The sequence below is a fragment of the Cydia strobilella genome, chromosome 1, assembly GCF_947568885.1.
Source record: "Cydia strobilella chromosome 1, ilCydStro3.1, whole genome shotgun sequence".
Classification (NCBI taxonomy): domain Eukaryota; kingdom Metazoa; phylum Arthropoda; class Insecta; order Lepidoptera; family Tortricidae; genus Cydia; species Cydia strobilella.
In genome coordinates, this window is record NC_086041.1 from 32,103,853 (window position 1) to 32,121,557 (window position 17,705).

At 45.0% G+C, this 17,705-nt stretch overlaps 1 protein-coding gene across 1 annotated transcript in view; it reads left to right on the forward strand.

The window, feature by feature from the left end:
* Positions 1–17,705, forward strand: part of LOC134744376 (uncharacterized) — a 46,019-nt gene that overhangs the window by 13,434 nt on the left and 14,880 nt on the right. The window contains exons 11-15 of the mRNA XM_063678161.1: positions 684–843; positions 1,672–1,804; positions 6,629–6,709; positions 8,901–9,035; positions 9,441–9,615. Of these exons, the coding sequence (XP_063534231.1) occupies positions 684–843; positions 1,672–1,804; positions 6,629–6,709; positions 8,901–9,035; positions 9,441–9,615 (684 nt within the window). The remainder of the gene's footprint in view (positions 1–683; positions 844–1,671; positions 1,805–6,628; positions 6,710–8,900; positions 9,036–9,440; positions 9,616–17,705) is intronic.

The window sequence follows — 17,705 nt, forward strand, 5'->3', positions numbered from 1 at the left end:
GAGAAAGATAGTCTTATTGTGATTCCTATAAGAGGAAAGAGAAAATAGTGCCATGCTTTGTCCTTATCACCGACCGGGTGGCATCATAGGTAGGAGGCGATGGCGAAATACCGAAATTTATAAGAGTGAAAGAGAGAAAATCCTATGCTGCCCAAATTTTATATGAATATTCTTTCTCTTACCCGAGGTCGCTCGGTGGCGCGTCTATAACTACCTGTATATACTATGTCTATGCCTCCTTGCTATGATGCCATAACCCGACCATGAGGAAATGCCCGGTCGGTGATAAAGACAAAGCATGCCACTATTTTCTCTTCCCTCTTATAGGAATCGCAATAAGACTATCTTTCTCTATCAAAGAGTGTCAGGCTCTTGGTTAGAGTCTAATGATGCCATAGACATAGTATATACAAGTAGTTATAGACTCGGTGGGGGTAAGAGAAAGAATATTCATATAAAATTTGTGCAGCATAGGATTTTTTCTCTTTCACTCTTATCAATTTCGGTATTACGCCATCGCCTCCTACCTATGATGCCACCCGGTCGGTGATAAGGACAAAGCATGGCACTATTTTCTCTTTCCTCTTATAGGAATCGCAGTAAGACTATCTTTCTCTATCAAAGAGTGTCAGGCCCTTGAATGATGCAGGTAAAAAAATCGTTTGTTTATATATTTTTCGCAGCCATCGCGTCGTGGACGCAGTTAGCACTTATCTAGGCGTCCAAGGAGATGAACGTGACCTACAATGCCTAGTGCTTCTAACGAGCATCGCGCGACTGGTCGACTACTCTGATGTCACCTTCATACTGGACTATTACTATAATCTTATTGACAACACGCAGGTAACTTGAAGAAATTAGTTTACTTGGTTGTTTGGCATTTAAAATGTTCCGCTGCTGCTGGTGGTGGTGGTGATCTTTTCATTTTTAGGGTTCCGTACCCAAAGGGTAAAAACGGGACCCTATTACTAAGACTTCGCTGTCCGTCTGTCCGTATGTCTGTCTGTCACTGTCACAGTTGAAATTTTCACAGATGATGTATTTCTGTTGCAGCTATAACAGTAAATACTAAACAGTACGTAACCCTCGGTGCGCGAATCCGACTCGCACTTGGCCGGTTTTTTTTACAAGCTTTTTATTAACTTGCAATGTACCTATGTAAGTATCCATGTTTGTACGGGTCACATCTCGCAAGTTAAATTTGAACCAATTCGCGGTTTCCAATGAAGCTGAAAATTTGTACAATGCAATATTATGGTACCATCGAGCTGATCTGATGATGGAGACAGGAGGTGGCCATAGGAACTCTGTGATAAAACAACTAAACCTAATTGTGTTTGGGGTTTCTAGAATCGTCTCGATGAGTATTAGTTGCCTGGGGAAAGAAAAGTACAGTCAGTGATAAAAGCTTGTACTAAAAAATGAATTAGCCAAAATACACTTGGCTTTTGCTTCACTGAAAATAGTAAGAATTATCTGTGTATTTTATATTACTCGGTAAATTTTCTTCGTTGTTAATTCGTTACTAATTCAATAAAAAAAATATATGTTTAATTATGTTTTGATGGCCCACTTCGTGATCCTCTTCCCGGGGACACGTATGATGCTTGCAAGTATAAAATCTTTATGGCAATACATACCAAAAAGGTGTAATGTGTCTGTATGTTTCAGGGTCGCGACCAACGCCTGAAACCTCTGACACTGGAGCTACTAACGCTGTGGTCGCGCTACCTGCCCGCGGCCGCGCGCTCGGCGCTGCGGGAACACCTCGCCGCGCGCCTCGCCACCGCCGCGGGAGAGGACGGTCAGTGTTATTAGAGAACACACTATACTAACACTGTGGTCGCGCTACCTGCCCCCGGCCGCGCGCTCGGCGCTGCGGGAACACCTCGCCGCGCGCCTCGCCACCGCCGCGGGAGAGGACGGTCGGTGTTATTAGAGAACACACTATACTAACACTGTGGTCGCACTACCTGCCCCCGGCCGCGCGCTCGGCGCTGCGGGAACACCTCGCCGCGCGCCTCGCCACCGCCGCGGGAGAGGACGGTCAGTGTTATTAGAGAACACACTATACTAACACTGTGGTCGCGCTACCTGCCCCCGGCCGCGCGCTCGGCGCTGCGGGAACACCTCGCCGCGCGCCTCGCCACCGCCGCGGGAGAGGACGGTCGGTGTTATTAGAGAACACACTATACTAACACTGTGGTCGCGCTACCTGCCCCCGGCCGCGCGCTCGGCGCTGCGGGAACACCTCGCCGCGCGCCTCGCCACCGCCGCGGGAGAGGACGGTCAGTGTTATTAGAGAACACACTATACTAACACTGTGGTCGCGCTACCTGCCCCCGGCCGCGCGCTCGGCGCTGCGGGAACACCTCGCCGCGCGCCTCGCCACCGCCGCGGGAGAGGACGGTCGGTGTTATTAGAGAACACACTATACTAACACTGTGGTCGCACTACCTGCCCCCGGCCGCGCGCTCGGCGCTGCGGGAACACCTCGCCGCGCGCCTCGCCACCGCCGCGGGAGAGGACGGTCAGTGTTATTAGAGAACACACTATACTAACACTGTGGTCGCGCTACCTGCCCCCGGCCGCGCGCTCGGCGCTGCGGGAACACCTCGCCGCGCGCCTCGCCACCGCCGCGGGAGAGGACGGTCGGTGTTATTAGAGAACACACTATACTAACACTGTGGTCGCGCTACCTGCCCCCGGCCGCGCGCTCGGCGCTGCGGGAACACCTCGCCGCGCGCCTCGCCACCGCCGCGGGAGAGGACGGTCAGTGTTATTAGAGAACACACTATACTAACACTGTGGTCGCGCTACCTGCCCCCGGCCGCGCGCTCGGCGCTGCGGGAACACCTCGCCGCGCGCCTCGCCACCGCCGCGGGAGAGGACGGTCAGTGTTATTAGAGAACACACTATACTAACACTGTGGTCGCGCTACCTGCCCCCGGCCGCGCGCTCGGCGCTGCGGGAACACCTCGCCGCGCGCCTCGCCACCGCCGCGGGAGAGGACGGTCGGTGTTATTAGAGAACACACTATACTAACACTGTGGTCGCGCTACCTGCCCCCGGCCGCGCGCTCGGCGCTGCGGGAACACCTCGCCGCGCGCCTCGCCACCGCCGCGGGAGAGGACGGTCAGTGTTATTAGAGAACACACTATACTAACACTGTGGTCGCGCTACCTGCCCCCGGCCGCGCGCTCGGCGCTGCGGGAACACCTCGCCGCGCGCCTCGCCACCGCCGCGGGAGAGGACGGTCAGTGTTATTAGAGAACACACTATACTAACACTGTGGTCGCGCTACCTGCCCCCGGCCGCGCGCTCGGCGCTGCGGGAACACCTCGCCGCGCGCCTCGCCACCGCCGCGGGAGAGGACGGTCGGTGTTATTAGAGAACACACTATACTAACACTGTGGTCGCGCTACCTGCCCCCGGCCGCGCGCTCGGCGCTCCGGGAACACCTCGCCGCGCGCCTCGCCACCGCCGCGGGAGAGGACGGTCGGTGTTATTAGAGAACACACTATACTAACACTGTGGTCGCGCTACCTGCCCCCGGCCGCGCGCTCGGCGCTGCGGGAACACCTCGCCGCGCGCCTCGCCACCGCCGCGGGAGAGGACGGTCGGTGTTATTAGAGAACACACTATACTAACACTGTGGTCGCGCTACCTGCCCCCGGCCGCGCGCTCGGCGCTGCGGGAACACCTCGCCGCGCGCCTCGCCACCGCCGCGGGAGAGGACGGTCGGTGTTATTAGAGAACACACTATACTAACACTGTGGTCGCGCTACCTGCCCCCGGCCGCGCGCTCGGCGCTGCGGGAACACCTCGCCGCGCGCCTCGCCACCGCCGCGGGAGAGGACGGTCGGTGTTATTAGAGAACACACTATACTAACACTGTGGTCGCGCTACCTGCCCCCGGCCGCGCGCTCGGCGCTGCGGGAACACCTCGCCGCGCGCCTCGCCACCGCCGCGGGAGAGGACGGTCGGTGTTATTAGAGAACACACTATACTAACACTGTGGTCGCGCTACCTGCCCCCGGCCGCGCGCTCGGCGCTGCGGGAACACCTCGCCGCGCGCCTCGCCACCGCCGCGGGAGAGGACGGTCGGTGTTATTAGAGAACACACTATACTAACACTGTGGTCGCGCTACCTGCCCCCGGCCGCGCGCTCGGCGCTGCGGGAACACCTCGCCGCGCGCCTCGCCACCGCCGCGGGAGAGGACGGTCGGTGTTATTAGAGAACACACTATACTAACACTGTGGTCGCGCTACCTGCCCCCGGCCGCGCGCTCGGCGCTGCGGGAACACCTCGCCGCGCGCCTCGCCACCGCCGCGGGAGAGGACGGTCGGTGTTATTAGAGAACACACTATACTAACACTGTGGTCGCGCTACCTGCCCCCGGCCGCGCGCTCGGCGCTGCGGGAACACCTCGCCGCGCGCCTCGCCACCGCCGCGGGAGAGGACGGTCGGTGTTATTAGAGAACACACTATACTAACACTGTGGTCGCGCTACCTGCCCCCGGCCGCGCGCTCGGCGCTGCGGGAACACCTCGCCGCGCGCCTCGCCACCGCCGCGGGAGAGGACGGTCGGTGTTATTAGAGAACACACTATACTAACACTGTGGTCGCGCTACCTGCCCCCGGCCGCGCGCTCGGCGCTGCGGGAACACCTCGCCGCGCGCCTCGCCACCGCCGCGGGAGAGGACGGTCAGTGTTATTAGAGAACACACTATACTAACACTGTGGTCGCGCTACCTGCCCCCGGCCGCGCGCTCGGCGCTGCGGGAACACCTCGCCGCGCGCCTCGCCACCGCCGCGGGAGAGGACGGTCGGTGTTATTAGAGAACACACTATACTAACACTGTGGTCGCGCTACCTGCCCCCGGCCGCGCGCTCGGCGCTGCGGGAACACCTCGCCGCGCGCCTCGCCACCGCCGCGGGAGAGGACGGTCGGTGTTATTAGAGAACACACTATACTAACACTGCGGTCGCGCTACCTGCCCCCGGCCGCGCGCTCGGCGCTGCGGGAACACCTCGCCGCGCGCCTCGCCACCGCCGCGGGAGAGGACGGTCGGTGTTATTAGAGAACACACTATACACCATTCAATCAAATTATACGGACGCCAATGACCGATATATACGCACCATAGGTTCAACGACAAACGACATTTTTTTTTTATGTGATAGCAAACGAGCAGACGAGCCGCCTGATGGGAAGCAGTCATCGTCGCCCATGGACGTAAGCAACATCACAGGAGCCACTTAAGCATTGCCGACCCTTGAGAACCCTAAATACCCGCTTCTTGAAGAATCCCATGTCGCAGCACAAAGGAAATACCTCAGGAGGCAACTCGTTCTGGGAAGAAACGAGCGGGATGCCCGCTTATTCATGGTGTGCCATGTGTCTAAGAAGTGAGGATGAGCTTTGCTCCTTTGGCGGGAGGTGCGGTGATAGAAACGAGACGATGGCACCAGATCAAAAAGCTCTTCGGAACATTCCCCATTGTACAGACGGTAGAACATGCAAAGAGAGCCAACGTCTCTCCGAAGACTAAGAGGTTCTAAGCCGTCAGTAAGTTCGGGATTGCCGACAATACGAACTGCCCGACGTTGGATGTAGTCAAGGGGAAGGAGCTGGTATTGTGGAGCGCCAGACCAGAGATGAGAACAGTACTCCATATGGGGTCGAACCTGCGCTTTATTGAATTGAATTGAATTCAATTGAATTCAATTTAAATTTACATCAAAGTACATTTTTATACAATACGACAACAAAACACAAATTAAATTACTCTTACTCTAAACTATACTACCATAGAAACTAATAATAACAAGTCACATTTCAGCCATACAAATCCCCCCCCCCCCCCCCATGCCCATCACGCTCGCCGCGTTGCCATTCCATCTTCGGTGACGTGGCGTCTGGATGACGGCTTTTGTGTTTGACACGGCGTCGAAAAGGTTAAAACACATTTACAAATCGGGTCTATCGCGAATTTCTTTTGTTACCTTTATTTACCGACCGATTGTAAATGTGATTTACGGCCCGGCCACGACATCGCGCGGCGGCGGGAGCGGCGAGCGGCGGCAATAGGTTGGAGCGAGACACAGCGATCGGACCTTTCGTTCCCACCTATGGCCGCCGCTCGCCGCTGCCGCCGCCGCGCGATGTCGTGGCCGGGCCGTCAATATGTGTTCAAAGCGTGAATGTTATACACAGGCATACCTTGGCTAAATTGCAGAGCAACATAGACCTACGTGCATTCGCATAAAGTTCAATTTCAGTCGCGACACTTCGGTGGCGTGGCGTCCGAGTGACAGCTTTTGTGTTTGACATGGCGTCGAGAAGGTTGAACTTGGCTTGACACACTGACGTATGTAATAGCACAAAATAAGCAATAGTATTATCATACAGAACGGCCACGCACCGCCCCGCCCCGACTCGAATTACCTAACCCCACGACAGCAGATTGACGGCCGTTTGCCGACCGCTCAGTACTATTTTTAAGCAACTACTCACACTATGACGCATGCCGCGTGTACAGACGTGCCGTTCACACATAGAAACGCAAGTGATTTTTGATGTATAGCGTGTCCGCCCTGTGGTAATAGATGTTTTCTTTGTAGGTTGCCGGATACTGAGTGCAACGCTTGCTGCACATTTGGACCCTACCGACTTGCAGTGGGCTAATGAATTGCTACAACTGTGTAAGTATACTTAGGCTGTGATTTGTTGTTAAGCAGACGTGGGGTTTTTAGGGTAAATCAAATGACAGGAAGTTCTAATTTAGCTTTAGCTTTGAAATGGTTCGTAATTTGGTGATCGCCCCTTAGCTTTGTTTGTTATATTAATTTCACAAGTTTGGTCAGAATCAGAAGCTTCACACACTTGACAACAAAGTCATAGCAAAGATAGATATAACTCCGTAATAGATGGATACAGTCTAAGGAAAAAACGTGCCTCGAAAATCACGAAAATTTGATTTTCGATCAGATGGCGCCACTAGTTTTGGCCTAAACTCGTATAGAGGGCGTTGACTATTTCGTTTGTTATTTATAATTTTAACGCATACCAGTGAAAGAACATGGGTCAAAATCATATAGAAATAATTAATGCAAATAAAAAAATCATTTATCCATATTTAAATACATTTTATCGTATTTTTATAAATCTTCATTTTTAGTTTTAAAGTGTGTCGACAGCTGGCAGTGAATTTACTGGGGTTACCAAATTTACTATGACAGTACCGCTCTAGTATAAGTTACTCTATGGTCATAGTGATGCACCATGGGAGCGTGCGCATATATTTTTTTTATTACACCAGCTCGTAAAGGCTCTCTTAATACTTCAAAAACGGATGAGAATGTTGCATTTTGTCCACAAGAGTGGTAAAGTATTTTTTTGCAAATTTTGAGTTATTTTGCTTATTTTGGCTCGTAGAATTGACTTTTGAGTGATGATTTTTAATGAAAAATATTTAATAGCGTTCATTTGGATTTGATATTTGTAATTATGAGTCCGCCGGACGATATCAGCCTGTCAGTTAGAACAAAAATTTTACAGTTCCGAACAACTGACAGGCCGATATCGTCCGGCGGACTGATAATCAGGGGGCCCCTTTACAGTTAGTATTTTCCTAGTCGTGTTGGTCTGGTATAATAGTTATTTGTTATACAGGGGTGCAAAGTTGTATTTTACCCGCGAGTGTGGAATTGAAACACGAGAAGTAAAATACATTTGCACCCGTGTGTAACACAAAACTTTTCCCCTCACTATAGCGAGAAAAGTGCAACATCCACAGGCGTTACATCATCTTCATCACTGGAATCACTCATTTTTATACGATATTATAACAGAAAACTCTGGAAGTTGTGTATTTTTACGCGAGTCGGTGAGAAAAGTTTTTAAGTAAAAAACTTGTTGACAATGTTGACATTTCTGACGTATAAAATGTCAACGATGCGTTTTGAAATTTCATCGACTCAACTTGTGCTTTCAGAATTATATTTAACATCATTATAAAAAAACAAACGTTTCTTATGGAATTTTAAGGTTTATGACTTAAAATCATTAAATAAAGCTAAATTTGGTATTTTTTATTAGATTCTCAATTTTTTTTAATGATATTTAATATCGAACGAACCATTATCATGAGCGTTTTACGTTTTGTTATCTGTGAAGCTACTTAAACACGCTCCGTCCAAGGTCAAATTACTTTCCCCACTAGTGGATAAAACGCGTTTTTCCCCGCTTGTTTTGAAGGATAAAAGACAACTTTCCGAGCTAGTGAGGGGAAAAAAATGTGTTTCACTCGGTGGCAAAGTTTGTTTAACCCTCGTGCCCTTGAAACCCTTTAATTTTGGAATCTTTTGCTTGCTCGAGTATCAATGCATGAGGGGTTAAACAACAGGTTTGCTCCCTTGTAAAACAAGTAAGGGGGCGTTCGAATATTACGAAACGCAATTATTTGGGGGGGAGGGGGGGTCTTGTAAAACGTTACGATGCGTTACAGGGGCGGGAGGGGGGGTTGGTGGAACAAGGCGTTACATAACATGTTTTTTATTCAGTAACATGCATACATGTAATCACGCCTATTTCCCGGAGACAGAGACCACGCCACGGATTTCCACTTGCTACGATCCTGACTTTCGTTTGACTCTTTCGCTTCCTTCACTTTCGCTCACTTCTTCAATTTTATGATTAAACTTTGCTGAACATAATTATGACTTTTAGGTAAAAATGGTCACTTGGGTGTTACTTAACTTTTAGTTAGGGGGAAAACTTTTACGGCGTGTTACAGAGTGGGAGGGGTGGGGGGGGATCTTCAAAAATTGCGTTACGTAATATTTGAACGCCCCCTAACTATTGTATGGGTAATTAGTTTTGATGTGATATCAGCGGAGAAGCGAGCTCTGAGCGGCGGCGGCGTGTCGGAGTGGGTCCGCGCGGCCGACCTGTCGCTAGTGGCGCCCGCCCCGCCCTCCCCTGCGCTGCTAAACCTGTTCCTCACCGCGCTGCAGGACCCGCCTCCAGGTAACACCCCACATAATCATAATCACTTATTGTATAATATTAATATTACATATTATTAATAAATTTATATGTAATAAATTTTTTAAATCAATAATATGTGCCGTTCTCAAGTAAAAGGTAACACATTGTCGCTTATCTTAAAATAAAAATAAAACAGTACATCAAAACAACATCATGCGTTTGCAACAAAATTTGAAACATAATAACATTTGAAAGCTGAAAAAAATAATTTTAAAAAATCTGTAAATGCAGTTTTGTTTATTTTTTTGAATAAAAATATGTTTCTTTTAAATAAAATAAGCTAACGTAGGGTTATAAGGCACTTTCCCTCCAGGGCCCATACATTTTTTCCACACCGTATACTCGTATTACTAGTGGTACATATCCCAAGTGCTCTATTACCAGAGTGGACGGCGGCATGCCACGGCGCGGCAGTGGCGGGCGCGGGGCGGCTGTGCGTGCGCTCGCGCGCCGCCGCCGCCGCCGCCGCGCCGGCGCTGGCCGCCATCTTGCATTCCTCGAGACACGCGCTGCAGGCACGTGTCAACGCGCTGTTAGCTCTCGCCGACGTTTGCGTCAGGTAGGTGTTACATTACTAGTGGTACATATCCCAAGTGCTCTATTACCAGAGTGGACGGCGGCATGCCACGGCGCGGCAGTGGCGGGCGCGGGGCGGCTGTGCGTGCGCTCGCGCGCCGCCGCCGCCGCCGCCGCGCCGGCGCTGGCCGCCATCTTGCATTCCTCGAGACACGCGCTGCAGGCACGTGTCAACGCGCTGTTAGCTCTCGCCGACGTTTGCGTCAGGTAGGTGTTACATTACTAGTGGTACATATCCCAAGTGCTCTATTACCAGAGTGGACGGCGGCATGCCACGGCGCGGCAGTGGCGGGCGCGGGGCGCTGGCCGCCATCTTACATTCCTCGAGACACGCGCTGCAGCTCCTGAGGTAATAAATAGTATGAAACCTTCTTCGACCTTATTGATACTCTTTTTTATTTATGACATTAATAAGATTCTGACTTTTGACAAATGTCATCATTGCCGCACATTTTCGAACAAGTTGTCAAAACACTGCCAATGATTAATACAGTATGTTTCTTTTTGTTGTCGATCATTGGAATAAATTTTTGTTAGAGAATTTATTTTTTTATCTTTTGTTCTAATTAAAAAGAGCATTTATTCACGTTAGAGCATTCCTGAGCAGTAACCCTACGTGGGATTTCAGGGTTTGTCCAATGGCTAAGGTCACCCTGTACCTATATGCATCAGTCTTGCAAGTCCGTGCGCTTATGAAGCATGCCGTACGTTACACTTTTTGCGCTTCTGAAACCGCAAGAAATTTAATCGCAGTGCGTTCTAACGTTCTAAGGTATTCGCAGTTAGCGGGAAAGATAAGAAAAACTTGCATTCAGACTCAAAAGTTTATTCTGTAAATTTTGACGTTAAAATCTTTAGACAGACAGACCTATTTTGCATATAATATTAATTTATGATGTTATTAAATTCTAAACTTGTTTGACTAACAATAGTTTTATTATCATTTTTGTCAGATTTGCCATCATCATCCTTCTTGTCAGACTTGTCATCTTCGTCCTGTTTATCAGATTTGTCACCATCCTTTTTGCCAGATTTCACATCGTCATCCTTCTTGTCAGATTTGTCATCACCATCCTTTTTGTCAGATTTGTCAACATCCTTTTTATCAGATTTGTCATCACCATCCTTTTTATCGGATTTGCCATCATCATCCTTCTTATCAGACTTGTAATCATCATCCTCTTTATCGGATATGCCATCATCATCCTTCTTATTAGACTTGCCATCATCCTTTTTATCGGATTTGTCATTATCATCCTTTCTATCGGATTTATCATCATCCTTCTTATCAGACTTGTCATCATCGGCCTGTTTATCAGATTTGCCACCATCCTTTTTATCGGGTTTGTCATCATCATCATTTATGCCAGATTCGTCATCATCCTTTTTGCCAGATTTCACATCATCATCCTTTTTGTCAGATTTGTCATCACCCTCCTTTTTGTCAGATTTGTCACCATCCTTTCTATCGGATTTGCCTTCATCATCCTTCTTATCAGACTTGTAATCATCATCCTCTTTATCGGATATGCCATCATCATCCTTCTTATTAGACTTGCCATCATCCTTTTTATCGGATTTGTCATTATCATCCTTTCTATCGGATTTATCATCATCCTTCTTATCAGACTTGTCATCATCGGCCTGTTTATCAGATTTGCCACCATCCTTTTTATCGGGTTTGTCATCATCATCATTTATGCCAGATTCGTCATCATCCTTTTTGCCAGATTTCACATCATCATCCTTTTTGTCAGATTTGTCATCACCCTCCTTTTTGTCAGATTTGTCACCATCCTTTCTATCGGATTTGCCATCATCATCCTTCTTATCAGAATTGTCATCTTCGTCCTGTTTATCAGATTTGTCATCATCCTTTTTGCCAGATTTCACATCATCATCCTTTTTGTCAGATTTGTCATCACCATTCTTTTTGTCAGATTTGTCACCATCCTTTCTATCGGATTTGCCATCATCATCCTTCTTATCAGACTTGTCATCTTCGTCCTGTTTATCAGATTTGTCACCTTCCTTTTTGCCAGATTTCACATCGTCGTCCTTTTTGTCAAATTTGTCATCACCATCCTTTTTGTCAGATTTCTCAACATCCTTTCTATCGGATTTGCCATCATCATCCTTCTTATCAGACTTGTCATCTTCGTCCTGTTTATCAGATCTTTCACCATCCTTTTTGCCAGATTTCACATCATTATCCTTCTTATCAGATTTGTCATCACCATCCTTTTTGTCAGATTTGTCACCATCCTTTTTATCGGATTTGCCATCATCATCCTTCTTATCAGACTTGTCATCATCGTCCTGTTTATCAGATACAAATCTGATGGTGACAACACTATCCTTTTCATCGGATTTCACATCATCATCCTTTTTGCCAGATTTCACATCGTCATCCTTTTTGTCAAATTTGTCATCACCATCCTTTTTGTCAGATTTCTCAACATCCTTTCTATCAGATTTGCCATCATCATCCTTCTTATCAGACTTGTCATCTTTGTCCTGTTTATCAGATTTTTCACCATCTTTTTTGCCAGATTTCACATCATCCTTTTTGTCAGATTTGTCATCTCCCTCCTTTTTGTCAGATTTGTCTCCATCCTTTCTATCGAATTTGCCATCATCATCCTTCTTATCAGACTTGTCATCTTCGTCCACATCTCTCACAGAATCAGATTTGTCACCATTCTTTTTGCCAGATTTCACATCATCATCCTTTTTGTCAGTTTTGTCATCACCATTCTTTTTGTCAGATTTGTCACCATCCTTTCTATCGGATTTGCCATCATCATCCTTCTTATCAGACTTGTCATCTTCGTCCTGTTTATCAGATTTATCACCTTCCTTTTTGCCAGATTTCACATCGTCATCCTTTTTGTCAAATTTGTCATCACCATCCTTTTTGTCAGATTTCTCAACATCCTTTCTATCGGATTTGCCATCATCATCCTTCTTATCAGACTTGTCATCTTCGTCCTGTTTATCAGATTTTTCACCATCTTTTTTGCCAGATTTCACATCATCCTTTTTGTCAGATTTGTCATCACCCTCCTTTTTGTCAGATTTGTCTCCATCCTTTCTATCGGATTTGCCATCATCATCCTTCTTATCAGACTTGTCGTCTTCGTCCACATCTCTCACAGAATCAGATTTGTCACCATTCTTTTTGCCAGATTTCACATCATCATCCTTTTTGTCAGATTTGTCACCATCCTTTCTATCGGATTTGCCATCATCATCCTTCTTATCAGACTTGTCATCTTCGTCCTGTTTATCAGATTTGTCACCATTCTTTTTGCCAGATTTCACATCATCATCCTTTTTGTCAGATTTGTCATCACCCTCTTTTTTGTCAGATTTGTCACCATCCTTTCTATCGGATTTGCCATCATCATCCTTCTTATCAGACTTGTCATCTTCGTCCTGTTTATCAGATTTGTCACCATTCTTTTTGCCAGATTTCACATCATCATCCTTTTTGTCAGATTTGTCACCATCCTTTCTATCGGATTTGCCATCATCATCCTTCTTATCAGACTTGTCATCTTCGTCCTGTTTATCAGATTTATCACCTTCCTTTTTGCCAGATTTCACATCGTCATCCTTTTTGTCAAATTTGTCATCACCATCCTTTTTGTCAGATTTCTCAACATCCTTTCTATCGGATTTGCCATCATCATCCTTCTTATCAGACTTGTCATCTTCGTCCTGTTTATCAGATTTTTCACCATCTTTTTTGCCAGATTTCACATCATCCTTTTTGTCAGATTTGTCATCACCCTCCTTTTTGTCAGATTTGTCTCCATCCTTTCTATCGGATTTGCCATCATCATCCTTCTTATCAGACTTGTCGTCTTCGTCCACATCTCTCACAGAATCAGATTTGTCACCATTCTTTTTGCCAGATTTCACATCATCATCCTTTTTGTCAGATTTGTCACCATCCTTTCTATCGGATTTGCCATCATCATCCTTCTTATCAGACTTGTCATCTTCGTCCTGTTTATCAGATTTGTCATCATCCTTTTTGCCAGATTTCACATCATCCTTTTTGTCAGATTTGTCATCACTCTCCTTTTTGTCAAATTTGTCTCCATCCTTTCTATCGGATTTGCCATCATCATCCTTCTTATCAGACTTGTCATCTTCGTCCTGTTTATCAGATTTATCACCTTCCTTTTTGCCAGATTTCACATCGTCATCCTTTTTGTCAAATTTGTCATCACCATCCTTTTTGTCAGATTTCTCAACATCCTTTCTATCGGATTTGCCATCATCATCCTTCTTATCAGACTTGTCATCTTCGTCCTGTTTATCAGATTTTTCACCATCTTTTTTGCCAGATTTCACATCATCCTTTTTGTCAGATTTGTCATCACCCTCCTTTTTGTCAGATTTGTCTCCATCCTTTCTATCGGATTTGCCATCATCATCCTTCTTATCAGACTTGTCATCTTCGTCCTGTTTATCAGATCTTTCACCATCCTTTTTGCCAGATTTCACATCATCATCCTTTTTGTCAGATTTGTCATCACCATCCTTTTTGTCAGATTTGTCACCATCCTTTCTATCGGATTTGCCATCATCATCCTTCTTATCAGACTTGTCATCTTCGTCCTGTTTATCAGATTTGTCACCATCCTTTCTATCGGATTTGCCATCATCATCCTTCTTATCAGACTTGTCATCTTCGTCCTGTTTATCAGATTTGTCATCATCCTTTTTGCCAGATTTCACATCATCCTTTTTGTCAGATTTGTCATCACTCTCCTTTTTGTCAGATTTGTCTCCATCATTTCTATCGGATTTGCCATCATCATCCTTCTTATCAGACTTGTCATCTTCGTCCTGTTTATCAGATTTTTCACCATCCTTTTTGCCAGATTTCACATCATCATCCTTTTTGTCAGATTTGTCATCACCATCCTTTTTGTCAGCTTTGTCACTATCCTTGCTATCGGATTTGCCATCATCATCCTTCTTATCAGACTTGTCATCATCGTCCTGTTTATCAGATACAAATCTGATGGTGACAACACTATCCTTTTTATCGGATTTCACATCATCATCCTTTTTGCCAGATTTCACATCATCATCCTTTTTGTCAGATTTGTCAACACCATCCTTTTTGTCAGAGATGTCACCATCCTTTCTATCGGAATTGCCATCATCATCCTTCTTATCAGACTTGTCATCATCGTCCTGTTTATCAGAGTTGGCGCCATCCTTTTTGCCAGATTTCTCATCATCATTTTTGTCAGATTTGTCATCACCATCCTTTTTGTCAGATTTGTCACCATCCTTTCTATCGGATTTGCTATCATCATCCTTATCAGAATTTTCATCATCGTCCTGTTTATCAGATTTGTCATCATCCTTTTTGCCAGATTTCACATCATCATCCTTTTTGTCAGATTTGTCATCTCCATCCTTTTTGTCAGATTTGTCAACATCCTTTCTATCGGATTTGCCATCATCATCCTTCTTATCAGACTTATCGTCTTCGTCCTGTTTATCAGATTTGTCACCATCCTTTTTATCGGATTCCACATCATCATCCTCTTTGCCAGATTTCACATCATCATCCTTTTTATTGGATTTGCCATCATCATCCTTCTTATTAGACTTGTCATCGTCGTCCTGTTTATGAGATTTGTCACCATCCTCTCTATCGGATTTGTCATCGTCATCCTTTTTATTGGGTTTGTCATCATGATCCTTTTTGCCAGATTTGTCATCAGCCTTATTGTGAGATTTGTCATCATCTTTTTTGTCAGATTTGCCATCATCCTTCTTATCAGAGTTGTCATCATCCTTTTTATCAGACTTGCCATCATCGCCCTTCTTATCAGATTTGTCACCATCCTTTTTATCGGATTTGTCATTATCATCCTTTCTATCGGATTTACCATCATCATCCTTCTTATCAGAGTTGTCATCATCGTGTGGTTTATTAGATTTGATACCATCCTTTTTATTGCATTTCACGTCATCATTCTTTTTGCCAGATTTCACTTCATCCGTTTTGCCAGATTTGTCATCATTATCCTTTTTGTTAGATTTGTCATCACCATCCTTTTTGTCAGAAATGCCACCATCATCCTTCTTATCAGACTTGTCATCCTCGTCCTGTTTAGATTTGTCATCATCCTTTTTCCCAGATTTCGCATCATCACCCTTTTTGCCAGATTTGTCATCATTAATCTTTTTGTCAGATTTGTCATCACCATCCTTTTTGCCAGATTTGTCATCATCCCTTTTATCAGATTTGTTATCACCAACCTTTTTATCGTGTTGGTCATCATCCTTTTTATCGTATTTGTCATCATCACCCTTTTTATCGTATTTGGCGTCATCATCATCTTTATAGTATTTGTCGGAACAATACTTTTTAACATATTTGTAGTAATCATCCTTATCGTATTTGTCAAAATCAAACTTTTTATCGTATTTGTCGTAATACTTTTTAAAGTGTTTGTTGTGATGCTTTTTATGGTATTTGTTGAAAAACTTTTTAACGTATTTGTCGTTATACTTTTTAAAGTAATTGAAGTAATCATCCTTATCGTATTTGTCGAAATTGATTTATTGATGTATTTGTTGAAAGTTTGAACTTTGTATCGAATTTTACGTTAAACTTATTAAAGAATTTGTCTAAACCAAACTTGTTATGGAATTCTGCGTTATACTTTTTAAAGTATTTGTAGTAATCATCCTTATCGTATTTGTCGAAATCAAACTTTTTATCGTATATGTCTGAACAAAACGTTTTAAAGTATTCATCTTTGTCATATTTGTCGAAATCAAACTTTTTAACGAATTTGTCGTAAATTTTATATTTACCCAACGTGGACTTCACGGACACACACAGTACACTAAGAATAAGTATACTAAGTATCAACTTAGTTGTCGCCATTTTGCTGGCAAACTAGTGATTGTAGTATTGATAGATTTTCTTCTTTGTCTTTTTATATATGATTTTTATCATGATAAGTTAGTTTATAACCTTTAAAAATTGTTTTTTCTATCACACATTCGCAATAATCTTAAAATTAATATGCCAGACGTTATTAGTCACGTATTTTTTTAAGTATCCTCGTGCAACATGACTGTCACGTTAAAAGTTTGTGGACTACTAGCTTCAGCCCGCGACTACGTCTGCGTGAAATGATGATGATTGATTAAACTATCTACTTATCCTTTCCCGGGCCTCAAACTATATTGACACCAAATTTCATCTATATCGGCTCAGCGGGTAAAGCGTGAAGAGGTAACAGACAAACAGGCGGACAGACTTATTTTCGCATTTATAACATGAGTAGAAACTACTTAGCCTATCCGCACGTGACTTCATCCGCGTTCATATTTCCTCGGTTCATTGAGTCATTTGTTCTGTCCCTCTTCAAGGTGTGGATTTCTCAAAATAAAGTAGATCATGGGCTACTTTTTTATTAGCATAAAAAAGTTGGGGTCGGACATGTCAAGGGTTATTTAACAGCTTAATAGCTGTCTACTTATGAAATGTAATTAAATTCGATGCAGTAATTTAACTTTGAGTATGTATCAGACAGAAATAGCGATTTAAACTTTTATAATATTAGTATGGATATGCGATTCCAGCGAAGTCTAGCAAAAATGATTAATGGGTTAATTTTCCATGATCTATCTAGGTTTTGATTATTTTTTAATAGGTAAGTATGTCCATTTCCATATTGGATACACAGGTAATTATCCGCCATTTAGTTTTCTTCTTTAATACCTATTTTATTAAATTTAAACTGTCGTGAGTCGTACTAACATTAAATTGATTTTACGGCCCTAGTGACTTAAATTCATGTGAGGCTGACCGTAAAATTAGTTTAATATCTATTTCGTTTTTAGCACTCGTTTACAGTCAACATCAATTATGAGGTAGATGTAGTGCAGGGACGCCCGGCCGGAGACAGGAGGGCTAGCGATCGCTTGTGGCGTTAATTCTGCCCTATTCCCTGGAGTTGGAGCTGCAGGTTTACTGTCCCGGCGGCATTTTCACACTATTCTCCTCAAATCTTCTTGTTT